The sequence below is a fragment of the Puntigrus tetrazona genome, chromosome 3 (assembly GCF_018831695.1).
Source record: "Puntigrus tetrazona isolate hp1 chromosome 3, ASM1883169v1, whole genome shotgun sequence".
Lineage (NCBI taxonomy): Eukaryota > Metazoa > Chordata > Actinopteri > Cypriniformes > Cyprinidae > Puntigrus > Puntigrus tetrazona.
In genome coordinates, this window is record NC_056701.1 from 1602785 (window position 1) to 1616851 (window position 14067).

General features: G+C 40.3%; 1 protein-coding gene and 1 pseudogene across 1 annotated transcript; one reads left to right on the plus strand and one right to left on the minus strand.

Annotated features, from left to right (window-relative positions):
- Positions 1 to 4279: 4279 nt before the first annotated feature.
- Positions 4280 to 8066, minus strand: LOC122330436 (keratin-associated protein 5-5-like). Its single transcript, XM_043227402.1, has 4 exons — positions 7888 to 8066; positions 6039 to 6103; positions 5887 to 5955; positions 4280 to 5017 (listed from the first exon to the last, which is right to left on the minus strand). Exons 2-4 carry the CDS (start codon positions 6101 to 6103, stop codon positions 4411 to 4413), a joined length of 741 nt encoding a protein of 246 aa, XP_043083337.1. The 5' UTR covers positions 7888 to 8066; the 3' UTR covers positions 4280 to 4410.
- Positions 8067 to 12879: 4813 nt separating this feature from the next.
- The window catches only part of LOC122332920, a 4775-nt pseudogene continuing 3587 nt past the window's right edge, over positions 12880 to 14067 (plus strand).

Below are 14067 nucleotides of genomic sequence, written 5' to 3' on the forward strand. Positions count from 1 at the left end.
ATATTTTTCTCATTTTGACTCACGTTTTGTCTCTCCATCCACACACTAATTACTATTATCTATTAAATGTTACTTCATCCAGCTCTAGAAAACATCTAAATTCACAAGCTGGAGGTTGCGTAGGAAGAAAGGGTGAGGACAATGATAATTGTTTTTAGATTATTAAGAGGACAAAGAAGAGTTTACCTTCCACTTCCTCATCAAAGAAATGATGAAGCAAAGCAACAATCAAGTTTCTGAGCAATTGACATCAAAAGATAAAATAGTTTAGACATCTGCTTCCACCAAGCCTGGGAAGGTGACCGTCATCCAAGGTTATTATATGACTGATATGATACTCTGATTTTGAACTGTATTTACAACCAACAGAAAAGTATATTCAGGAGAGTTCCGGCGGGAAGATGTTTGTTTGAAAAAGGTGAATCTGGGCCTGAGACAGGTTCTGAAAAAAGGAAATCCAAAATGACAATGGGAGAGAAACATGGGGGATTTCTTTATTGTCTTGTCTGTAAGATTCCTTTGTATAAATCTGTCACGCCCCAGGACTTATATGATGTTGTTTCAATGCCGCATGTGCTCTGTGTGCCCTAGTTTCTGTCTTGAGTTAAACAGTTAATCATGTCTTGTGTTTAACTGTCCGATCTAACTTGTCACTATGTGATGTTATGTGTGTGTGCAAATATTCAGTCTGGATTTGCCTATGTTTAGATTGCTTAAATTACTTTTAGTTAACCTCCTTATCCTTGAGTGTCTCTGCAGCACTGTATTGTGATAGAAGACCGGACCATCACAGTTTGTGAGTGGTGTGTTTTTCCTGCTCTTTTGTTTCCACATTTTGACCATTTTTTAAAAATGTTACTTATCCCGGATGTCTTACCCCAAAGTCCTCATCCTCCTGCTGGAGCAGGGGGATTGTTCTCTCGAGGACCACACAGAGGATTTTGTGTACCTCTCTTGCTGCATGTAATACCCGGACAGCCGCTTTCCCTTAATGGACTAAACATCTCCACATGAGTGCAGTTGTCCGGGGATGGTCCTTGAGAGAGCAATGCCGCTTCCATCGAGTCGGTGCTGGTGCCATTCATCAATGACTATTCAGTTCATTGACCACGACACTCACTCCAACCAGCCCACCATCTCCCGCTGCATGGAGACACAGCCCAAGGATACACGGTGATGGAGAGCCGCAGTTCCCTGCGACTGAGGAGCCATTACCTTATGGAGCAACAGAGCAGAAAGTCGCCTCGGAACCCAAGCCTATGACGTCACAACAGGTGCTTGAGGTGGCAACAGAGCATGCCACGGTGGAGAGAGCCTGGCACATGGAGAGTGAGGAGTGGAGCTCCACCCACTGCACCAAGGCTGAGAGTGAGATTTTTATACATCTGGGGCTTCTAGATCTAGAGGAGCTAAATCAAATCACTGGCATATTGATTTGGAGTGCGACCTGGCCCTTCTGTCCAGCAGCCCGGAGTCCCCGCTGGTCCTGTCCAGCCCAGATAAGGTTCCAGATTCTCCAGTGACCGCACATAGGCCCTCCGGATCCTCAGTGTCTCCCTGGCTCTTCAGCTCTCTGTTTCTGCTTCGGGCTCTTCCGCCGCTGCCATCAGTCGGTCATCTGGAGTTGGGCCATTCCTCTCCATGGCTTCTCTCTCTATTGGACTCAGTTTGTTTTCTGACCCATTGGGGTTCATCCTCCACCTAAACCTCCTCCCAACTGCCCCTCCCCATGTTTCTGTTTTTAGGTGCAAGGACGCTCCTTTCCAGGAGGGGGCGATATGTCACAGCTCTACCCTGGAGCACTACTGACTACTGAATAAGCTAAGCACTTTCAGGTTTTAAATATTAGCTGGCTCATTTGATTACAGAAGGAATATATATATTGGATATATATATATATATTGTTTACTTTGAGTGCCTAAACAACACATTTTAATTACAATAAATGTAGGAATGCATGATAAATAACAGCTGATGTTTCATATGCATAAATTCCATCACATGAGTGATTTCACGTAGAGCAGTATGTGCTACAGCATTTGCTTAACATACCTTACATAACATGCATGAAATAGCCAGATGCTTTGTAGTTGTATGAGACCAGCTCTTTACGTCGGAGAAATAGCTCTTGCGTATGATGTCTGCTTTGCAGGAATTTCACATGCATCACATTTGCACATTTGAGGGCGATAGTAGTGAAGTACATTTTTGAGTATCTGTACTTTACTTGAGTTAATTTTGTTCTGAAACTTATGACTTCAACTTCACTACATTTAAAACACTAATATCGTACATTTTACTCCACTAAATTTCTGCCAAGGTAGAATGGACAGTGTGTGATTTTTTTTCTTCTCTAATTGTGGTGTTTTTACAGGTAATAGACAGTAATAGCTCTTGAAGGGTCACGTGAACAGTCATTTTCAGACCATTCTTTTTGAATCCTCCTGTCAAAGATGACAACTGATGACAAAATGGAAAAAGACGTCTCAGTTTTTGCACAGTTTTGCACAGTTTTTGCATTCATGGCCATCCTTAGAACGTATTGTGTGTATTCAGTTGGCTGCTTCAGAGTCATAAGGTATTGCAAGTATAGCATACAACAATGCAACAATAATTAAAATTAAAATTAAAATTAAATTAATTTCAATTAAATACTAAGGGGTGACTTTCCAAACACACTAGAAAGGACTAGTTCAAGATGTTTAATATAACAGCAATGCAAATCACGTTTATTCAGTGTAAGTTTGTCCTGCGTCGATGTATATGTGTGGTTGCTGTCAGCCTGAGTTTTCCCTTCTGTGGATTAATAAAGACAATTAAATCGTCATGTGCTCCTTCCCTTATGACACCGTGACAGTACCAGTGTGGGTGTTGCAAGAAATCAGAGGCAGAAGAATCCATGTGCAGTGTTTTATTGAAACAGACAAAGTCAAACAGGCAATGGTCAGAGATCGATGACAGGGGTATCAGAGGCAAACCAGAAGCATAAACAATACCGGCTAATGTTAGGGGCAGGCAGCAAACAATCAGAGTTCCAGATGCCCGAATCACAAGGGGAGGCGACAGAGAATCAAACTGAGAGAAACAGTCCTGAATCATACACAACAGTGTAAGCTTCCCCCTTTTTCCTGCAGAACGGAATCCAGAGGCCCTGGTCGAAGGTCAATGCGTGTTCGGTCTTTTCTTTACGTCTCATTAAAAATCACTGATATTTATTAATCTTTTGCATTTCCAATTGTAGTACTGACCTTATACATAATTTTATCTGACTCAATCTTTCGTGATTTTAGTTATATTTATTTAAATGTAACTCCTGATCCTCTAGTTGTGATTAAATTTGGATCATTAATTAACTACAATATTTCCTAGTTTAGACTTATCGTTCGTTAGGAGTCTGGGTCGCTCAGAGACCTTGTTTGGCCAGAACAGACTCACAACACATCTGGGGCTAGTCCAGGTCTTAGTCAGAGGCTAAGACTCAAATATCCTCGATAGACTCAAAAGAGTCATTTTTATGTGTTCCTAAGTAATAGCATGCTAAGCCAGTTTGGTGGCCAGAAGTCAAGATCTCAAAAACGTGTCCCTGGCTCCATCCACTGATCGTTGATCTGACTCACCCTCAAACCTCAGAAGTCACTAACCTACTAGAAAAGTTATTTCAGACAACATTATAAGTTAACCAAGATTAAGGTTTATTTTGCCAGGCAAGAATAGGTTCTAAATTGGTCAAATTAGACATTTGCACAACTGATTAACAGGGAACTGAAAATAACACAAAACAAAATAAAACAAACTTAAAAGGTCATTATACCTGGTCTTTAGAAAAGTACATAGTGTGGCGTGTGGGGACACACCACGACACTACTGGGCCGATCTGGCTACAAAATCATCTTGTTGTGTTTTGTCACTTTCCTTATATACTCAGACCAGACAAAGAGATCCCAAATGTAGTTGTATAAACCTTTTTGGTGTTTAGGTTCCCGTGCTCCAGTGTCACACCTGGCTGGAACACGTTCAGAGACCAAAAGGAGGACACACCTCCTTCTCAACAGAACACAGTTTTACCAAGTTCTCAATCTTCTCCATAATATAAGTGATTACTGTGAAATTGAGACCAATTTACCAATCGCACTGAGACCATTCAAATGAGACCAAACATGAGAGTGAAGAACAATACGTTCATAAGACACATGACATATAATGTCTTATTCCTTAAGAACTTTAAACCAAGTCTTCTGGCCAGAAGGAGCTGCTCTCGGAGCTGTTAAAGGAGTAATCATTGGTTGGAAAGGTGCTGAAAAAGCTGATTGAGTATAATACAATGGAAAAAGCCTTCAAAAGTTAACAATGAGAATACAAAATTTATGCTTGAGAGGGTACAAGAATTGGCTAAAATCCAAGCCACAGCTGTCAGCAGCAGCAAGAGCAACAGCATTTGACGCAGCGGTAGCAGGATTTGAGGCAGCGGCAACAGCATTTGAGGCAGCTGCAGCAGGTGCAGCAGCAGACTTTGAGGCAACGGCAGCAGGAGCAGCAGCAACTTTTGAGGCAGCTGCAGAATGAAGAACAGCTGCAGCAGTCGGTGCAACAGGAAGAGCATCTGCAGCAGTTGGGGCAGCGACAGCAGTTAGGGCAGCAAGAGGAGCATGTGCTGCAGCAGGAGCAACAGGGGGAGCAGCTACAGCAGTTGGTGCAGGAGGAGCATTTGTAGCAGTTGAGGCCGCTACAGCTGTTAGGGCAGCAAGGGGAGCATGTGCAGCAGTTGGGGCAGCTACAGCAGTTAGGACAGCAAGAGGAGCATTTGCAGCAGTTGGAGCAGCTACAGCAGTTAGGACAGCAAGAGGAGCATTTGCAGCAGTTGGAGCAGCTACAGCAGTTAGGACAGCAAGAGGAGCATTTGCAGCAGTTGAGGCAGCAGGAGCAACAGCTGGAGATGCTGCAACAGCAGCAGGTCCTGCGATTCTTCGAGGCCTTCTTGGAGTTGTTACTCTTGTGTGAACCATCAGAGGAGGAGTCACTGGATGGAAAGATTCAGAAGAAGCTGATTCAGTGGACAATGCAATAAGAAAGGTGCAGAATTTAACAATGAGGATCCAAAAAAATGAACTTAACACTGCTTGTTGTCTTATAGGGGCCACTCTAGTGTTAAAAACTGTTTATATTTTTAGATAATTAAGTCATTCATCAAATGATGATTAGTAATGAAACCTGCTGTGAACAAATAGCATTACTGAAGAAAATATAAACAAGAGAAACACAAGAACTACAACTCACTTCCAGGTGATAAAATCAGCTGAAGATAAAAGAAGACATTAAATCACTTGAGATCTAAGCAGGTGAGTCCAAAACAAGCAGCATTGCTAGTTTCACTTATCACTAACCAAGGGTGTGTTTCCCAGAAGCATGCTAACTATGGTTGTCTTGGTAATGCTGGTAATGAGGGAAATTGTGTAACTCAACAGCTAAACAAATGCTGATATTGAAAACCAAGGGTCAATATCCGAACTAGCACTGATCACAATAATGGTGAATTTCCATTTGTGACTTCTTTCAGTGACTTTCAGTACTTATTAAATTCAGATATCTTCAATAATTGTCAATTATCACTCATTAACTTAACGCTGTTTCAGTGTCAATTTTAACACTCTTGAGTGCAGAGCCAAACTCAAGGAGAGTTCATTTAAAGTTCATTTAAAACAAAGCTTACAGTGTAAAACTGTGTAAAATATCTGTCGAAATAACTGTCAAATATAAAGAAAAATTACTGGCGTATTTGGTAAACATTTAATAAAACAGGCTTCTGCAGTCGTGAATAATGTAGTAGCACAAGTAAAGTCATGTTGAGGTGTGGTCTTTAAGATCATTTTTACAGACAGAGTAACTTACAGGATTTCCCTGAGTGGCACCACCTGTTTATCCACCACCTGTTCTTCTTTCACAGGGTCTTTAACAGCACTATGAAAAGATTTAAGACAGATTAAATATATGAGACATTCAGAAGTTAGAAAACAACATAAAAATGAAAGTTGAAGACACACCAATTGTCTTGAGGTTGCTCATGGATGTCTGGAAGTACCTGTTGCTGAAGTTCAGACCCGTCCATCTTATAATGAAGCATGGGAAAGAGGAGAGAAGAAGGGGTTGGTGTATGTAATTGGTGATGTTATTCAGTCACACTGATGCAGGGCCATTGGCTATTTGGGCTATTTACTCTTGATTTTCTCTGAGACATTACATGTCCCAGATTTAAGTCCAGGTGTCCTGCAAAGAGAGTATCCAGGGCTTGAAAAATGTGTGGAAGTTTCACCATAACCACTCCATCTCTTAAAAATGGCGGCGTTAACCATATCGGGTTGCTGATTGGAGCACTTGCGCATTTTCCAGATGAGAGTGAAAAGAACTTGGCGCCCAGTCATTTATGATTGGAAAAATAAATCGCTTAAAATAGATCACTTAAAATATGGAAAGGGTCTACGTTTATTTTTGTATACGCACCACATAATCGAAACATTACGCTGTTGTAAAATAAAGAAAACAAACTTTCAGTCATCTCAGTCTCCAATCAAGATGCTTGTATAGATCGTTTGTACAAATCCCTGAAATATGACCCATCTGTCACGGTTTCAGTCCATGGACTTCACTTCCCATCAGCCACTGCACTGATGACACACACACCTGACTCATCACACACTCACCTGCACTCAGTCACACTCACGCCATACTCCAGACTCTGTTCAGCGTGGAGTATTGTTTAGCGTGTACAGAGCCTAGCCTGTGCTACTCTAGTCTTGTTTTGTATCTCGTTTGTTCCCTGTTTGTTTGCCTTTTATTCGTTTGTTTCGCGGAGAGGAATAACCTTTATATTTATGCCTCAGAAGAAGAACCCGATGCTACAATATAAAATTAACACAATATAATATAAATGTTTGCACGATAGTACAAGTAATGTCTAAGAATGTTTAGAAAAGTCTTTACTGTGAAATACTTTGATATCTTCTCGAACGCAGATGTTTATAATACGCTTAACAAAAGAGTCCCGCTGGTTTTGAAATATCAAGTAAAGTTTTTTTGGGACTGGCAGCGAGGCAGTGACTGGAGGGAGTGACCTCAATTCACATATTTTTTTGTCATTTATATATTTTGATTATACTATGTTGTTAATATGTTATTATACAAATAATACTCACATCCTTTCTCTCAGGTATGAGTCGCTAAATGTTTATGGTCATTGTCACTCTTCGCATATGGCTTTCTTAACAAAAGTTAAATCAATGTATTGTTTTCTGAAAACAAGTGAACAGGACGCTTTTCACACCCTAGTCCATTTACTTTTAACGTTACGTTTTCTCTAGTGCTTTTAACAGCACATTTGCTGTGTATGTTGATTTTAGTTCATTTTGTAATCATCATTGTTTAGTAACCCAGTTCAATATTTGGTCCCACTTCATATTAGGTGATCTTAACTACTGTGTACTTACTGTACTGCGTTCATATTGTACTAAAAAACACTTTTGCTAATATTGATGTGGGATGCGGGTAAGGTTAGGGGCAGGTTTGGTGGTTTAAGGGTGGGTTAAGGTGTAAGGAATGGGTCAACAGTGTAATTTTAAATGCAGTTACAGAAATTGATCACGGGTGTAATTACTTACGTACTTTTTAAAATATTGGTACAATGTAAAAACATGCACGCACGCAATAAGTGCAATGTTCCAAATGATTAATTTCAAGCGCATGTTAATTAGGGCCACCTAATATAAAGTGAGACCCAATAATTCTTATTTTTGATTAATGTTTGGTGAAATTATTTTTTGTTGTTGATTACATCAGCCCACACACACACACACACACACACACGTCACCGTTATCGGTTGTATTTGGTTCACCTACAGCTGATGGAGGAGGGTGTGGGCCCCGGCCCCGGCCCCGTGGCTGGAGAGTTATCGCGGAAAGAGGGGGAGCGGAAACTGGGCCCCCAATCTTTCCAGGTTGTGGGGCCCGGCATTTTTTGGTTAATATCTGAGGGCTTGCGGCTACAGAGGGCGAGGGTTTGGTTCCAGCGGGCACCACTTCCCTCATTTGCGGGTTCATAAGAGCGGATGCTGGAGAGAAGGATAGAGAATTAACGGTTTGCCATGAATGTGCTCCTTAAAAGCAATCTTTAATAATAATAAACTCTTATCATCATTATTTTGAGTATAGTGCACTGTTAGAAGCCATTGTTTCTCTCCTATTGAATACTGAAATGCAGTGCGGTATTTGAGTTGCAGTTAGTTACTGGACTTGATCTTTATGGCTATCTTGATACCTCAGGGTGCTGCTTTCGTGCTGCTTTATCAGCATCTTCTCACACGAGACCAATCTACTTCAGCATTTGGCCTGTTTTTATTCATTTTCTTGCTATACATGACCCACACATACTGAAAGGAGAAGCTTGAAGAAGTTGCTTTTGAAACTCAGCATTAGAAAAAGCTATTTTTATTGATGACTAACGATTACCGTTTTCTGACATGCGGTAACAATGTATTTATTTATTTTAAGGTGTCCTTGTTGCATAACGTTACATGTACAATAAATTATCCATAATTGCATGCAAGTAACTATATTTTTAAACCGTGAAAATATTACGATATTACTTAATATTACTTAAACGTGTAATTACATTGTGACAAGGACACCTTTAAAAATATGTAACTGTAAATATTATAGATATTTATATCTGCAATAATTCTAAATTATTTAAAATAAATCAAAATGATTAATTAGTCCAAAATGATCTGATTTAGTGTAACTTTACAAACGATCTAATATTCCATGGAACATGACGTGGGTGATTAGGAGAAAAAATGCTTTTTCGCCCCTAAATATACATCCCTGACACGTCCAGGACACTAACAGACCCTGGGAACGATACAGTGATCATGCCCAAAAAGCAGTACTTTAACTCACTTCTCTCTGTTTGTCCAAGAGAATCAGGACTGAAAGAAAGAGGTTGTTACGGCTGTACCCTTTTATACCCTTCCTGTTTTCCCAAAATCACCCTGTAATAGTGTTTCCAAAGACCTCCTCAAAAATGGGCTTTTTTCTTTAAAACAAACAGCAAAAAAAAAAGTCAGCTGAAGATTGAAAAGTAACAAAATCTCTGAGGATACCGGCTTTACTTTATTAAGCTGTTTGAATTCATTTCTGCGTGTCGATGACTGAGTTGTTTTCGTGAATGAACTAAATGCTGAATCAATCAAACATGTTTTATTAGACGTTTTCGTTTCATTAGTGGAACCTTTTTTGGGGCAGTGTCCCTTTAATTAATGAGTACTGATATAATGCATACTCTGCTTATGAGTATACTGAAGCTTATGTGTAACTTTAATTTTTTATGTTTTTTTACTTTTTTTTTTTAATTTTGAGATAAACAGATCACAAAGAGAAACTAAACTCACAATGAAAACAACGGCAAAAAATAATGCGCTTGTGCACTCTCATAAAAAAAGGTACAAAAGCCGTCTCTGCGACGTTACACTTTGTACCTTTTAGCTTCAAATGAAGTACTGACACGTTCCTTTAAGGTAACAAATGAACCGATTAGGTACAAACATTTCTCCTTTGAAAAGGGTTTTGTACCTTTGTTTCTGAGAGCGTACTACGCCGGCACCCAGCATGCACTGCAGCATGTGTCAGATACAGCGGGCTGTAGAGCCACAATGATAAAAACCTCACCTATATAGCCCAAGTAGACTTAATAAAACTGCACGAATGGACTATTAGACAATGATAGCGTCATCTGATCAAGATTTCGTCTTTGCTGCTGCAAAAATGAAACATGCAGCGCTTCTGCACTGGAACGAGTTCCTAGAACCACTGAGGGAAGGAAGTTCAGAAATTAAAAACCTTAGCCTCAGAAATTAGAAACCGTTTTGTTACTAGGAACACCGTTTGGGGGAACTAAACTAGTTTTCTTGGAAACATCATGCCATGGTTCAGTCATTAACAACAGCTTTTTTGGGAAACACATCCCTGGTTCTGAAAGTCCGGTGCCTTTTGGACATCATAAAATTTCTCCATGCACTCTGAAATATACATAATTGTTCTGAAGCAACGATTGTTATTTCATGCGACAAACTTTACTACTGCTTTTCAGGCAAGACTAACCCATCTTAAAACATCAGTGCCTTTGTTTTTTCTAAGGCGAAGCATGTTTCATTTCATGTCAAAAGCCATTTAAGACACACAGTACATCAATATTTTCTTTTTAATATTCAGTTGATAATCCCAAAATGGTCTCAACTCACCAGTTTTTTCTTGAAATCACAAATGTATGTATCTTGGGACATCTTTTGTGCTCAAAAGAAAACATAAACGCTAAATAATAGCATAGTAAAGACTCTTTTCCAAAAGCATAAACATAAAGTAGCTCTTAATTACTTACTGAGGAAGCATTACTTAGTACTGAACGTTTATAAAAGTGTTAAATACTTAAAAAATGGTAAACATAGCTGTATTTATCACATATTCTCATTTTACTTACTTTCTTTTTTGTTTTGGTAAAATTATATTTTGATTGGTCAGCTGTTGAAATAGTTCATATTTACTCTCCACGTGTGATTTTTGGTCAGTTTGGTCTTTTTTTAATAAACTGGGGTGTATATGATGTGCTCAGTCCTCCCACAGAAAACGCATTTTCTTCAGCTGTCCGGTCACCTCTTCTTCAAGAAATAAAACGTGAAAAGAGAAACTGCTTGAACACACTTAAATGAAAGAGAGAAGCACTCCCTGGAAGAAAAGAAGAGGAGAAGTGTTCAGATGATACTAGACATTGTGAAAGAGACTGAATCTCTGAGAAGGAGAACTGTGTCTGGGATCTATCAAACAGAAAGTAAAAACTTTGACTGCAGAGTTTTTGAAGAAAGAGTCTGCATTGAAGTGAATCGTGGAGGAACAGAAACAGCTTCTCTCGTGCTGGACAATGTTCAAGCAAATAAGCTTCACATTTTTCAGTGAATGCATGTCGACTGACATGAGATTTTCAGCAGATGTCAGCAACATACCAATGAAACAAAACAGATCATTTCAGAAATGATGCTACGTGCAATAAAATGGATTGACAAAAATTAAAACGTATTGCATTTAATATGATGCATTGCTCAGGTCTGGTTCTGTGGGCCTCCTCTGATCTTCAGTTTTATATTTCCTATCGGATCCCAGAGGTTTCTTGGTCGTGTTCATCTTCATCATCCTGGTACTGTAGCTGATGACGCTCATTTCGAGATCGCTTTCAAACTACTCATAGATTTCCAATCTTGTGTGTCTTTGCTTTCTTTTGCAGCTTAACTTCTGAACATATCTTTTGTTGTTTTCAGGGATTATTTCGGTTGTTACTGACATATGTTGAAAACACACACAGAGAGAGAAATGACAAAACTAAAAACAACAAAAACACTTGATGCATGTGAATTGGTCAAAAAAGCAACAGCAAACAGCAGAGCTCTGCAGCCATCTACTGGTGAAAGTGATCGTGTTTCTTTCACAACTCTGGCACGTTGTCACGCTGAAAATGAGGAACGTCCTCTGAAACGATGAAGACTCTGCTTCTTCTGCCATCTGTCCTGTGTCCGAGTAAAAACACCAGCACGTCAAACTGAAAACAAAGGGTGTTCATTTAAACACAGCTCTTTAACATTTCATCTGTTAATAGTACTAGTGCATGCGTTAACTTTTAGCTTCTGATCAACTTGCTAACAATGAAACGCATAGCAAAGCCTAACAGAGTTTCACCATTTTGGGCTTTAGCTCAAGATGCTAACATCAAACGCTAGCTTATGGCACGTCTATAGATATACGATATATATCGTTGTTTGTTAAAAGTGATAAATGATAACTACTACTGTACTATAAAGGACAGGAGGGATACGTATGGCTTTTTTTATTCCTGTAAGGTGTAGGTTTAGGGTTACAAAAAACAATATTTAATTATTCATTAATTGATCAGAGCTAGCCACATCTCATGACATCTGACTTGTTTTTATTGTTTTTTATTAAAGAAATGACAAAGATTATATTTATGCACTCGTGCTGTTACTTAATAGAGTAAAACATACACAAAAGATCAAAATTACGCAATTATATATGATAATTCAAACAGAATGTTTGAATCAGTAGACAAAGGCAGTCAATGGGTGTAGTGGAAGAGTTTTATTTAATATTTTCAAGACAAATATACCTAAAAGCATTATATTCGGAGGTATATTTTTTGTAGTCATCCGAAACTGATTCAGTACCAAAGTGCCACCAAATTATAGAATTACTATAATACTATATACGATTTAATCATTTCCGCCTCCGGGCCAGCAGGTGGCGGAAGCGCGCTATTAAGTCGCTCGGGTTTCCGGTCGCAACTAAACACCCGCAGAAGAAGAACGCGTCCAGCAGACCGCCGTTCAGATGCAGCTGCTCAATGTCTACCGAATAAACACAACATGCAGACTTTATCTTAACATGTTCATGTGTTGAGAGCATCTTTACGCTTCAGCTGCTCGTCGACCGACCGGTAAGAAACACCTGTCGCTAATCATGCTAACGATAACAACGACAGCAATGACAGTGATATATATATATATATATATATATATATATATATATATATAATAATATCTCTGAGAGTGCAGGGGTTAACGCTGCTGTGCTTCAGTCACAGGGTTCAGAGCCGATAATGTTCACGGACATGGACTACGAGCTGGAGGAGGACAAACTGTGAGTATCACGGACATCATCCAGCGATAATTAATATTCACGTTTACTCGACGTCACATCCGGCGGGGTTTGTAGACTTCGTGTCGGTCCCACTTAGAGTTGAGCGTTACGAAATGTTGACCGTCGTGTGTGATTTGTGTCCAGAGGATTCCCACGGTTCCTCGGACGGTGACCCTGAAGAAGGACTCGCAGAACCTGATCGGGATCAGCATCGGGCGGAGGAGCTCAGTTCTGTCCCTGTCTCTACATCGTCCAGGTCCAGACCTTCACGCACGCATCTTCTCCATCGCTGTCCTCAAATAGTCTTCGACTGAAGCTCATTTGAGGTGTGTGTGTGTTCAGGTGTTTGATAACACTCCTGCCTCTCTGGACGGGACTCTGGCCGCCGGTGACGAGATCACGGGAGTCAACGGCAAACCGGTGAAAGGAAAGACTAAAGTGGAGGTGGCCAAGATGATCCAGGCGGTGCAGGTACTGACATCTAACACCAGCTCGAGTCAACGCTTCTGACATCTTTATGTCTTTATAATCACTCTGAGCTGGGATGACGGAGTTGATATTAAAGACAATATATACAGCAATCACACGAGACTTTAAGTGACCGTCGACTCGCGACAGCCTTACCTCTTGAAGTACTTCTGTCTTTGAAACCTCTTCAGAAGTAGTCGGCTGTATGTTAATTTAGTGCGCTTATGCTTTTTTTTTGAGTGTGTGTGTGTGTGTGTGTATAGGTTATATAATGCAAACAACATCACAATGTTATCTGTATATGAGCACGTTCTAGACTGGTTAGGAGTAGTTGGTTGTTCTTGAGGGTGTGTTTGTGATCTGCAGGGGAAGTCGTGATCCAGTACAACAAACTGCAGGCCGACCCAAGCAGGGCAAGTCTCTGGATATCGGTAAAACTCTATATATGTGTGTGAAGGGATGCGGAAGTGTGCTACTCTCTGATGAAGGTGTGTGTGTGTGTCAGTGCTGAAGAAGGTGAAGCATCGTCTGGTGGAGAACATGAGTTCGGGGACCGCAGACGCTCTGGGACTCAGCAGAGCCATCCTGTGCAACGGTCAGACCAGAGTCGCTAACACGGCTAATGAAGTAAACGCATCGCTACCGATACGAGAGCCCCGTCACTGACGTGTGGATGTAATGTGTTGCAGATGGTCTGGTGAAGAGGCTGGAGGAGCTGGAGAAGACCGCGAGGCTTTATAAAGGTACGTTCGTACCATCGCTGCATCAAACTGAGCGTTTACTCTGGAAGTAACCCGTGTCTGTGTGCGTCTAGGGCTGATGGAGCACACCAAGAGACTGCTACGAGCTTTCTAC

Coding starts and splice junctions, on each gene's coding strand:
- LOC122330436 (XM_043227402.1), bottom strand. CDS start 6,103: ATGGACGGGTCTGAACTTCAGCAACAGGTACTTCCAGACATCCATGAG. Junction 5,956..6,038: donor GAGCAACCTCAAGACAATTG/GTGTGTCTTCAA, acceptor ATCTTTTCATAG/TGCTGTTAAAGACCCTGTGA. Junction 5,018..5,886: donor GTGCCACTCAGGGAAATCCT/GTAAGTTACTCT, acceptor CTTTCCATCCAG/TGACTCCTCCTCTGATGGTT.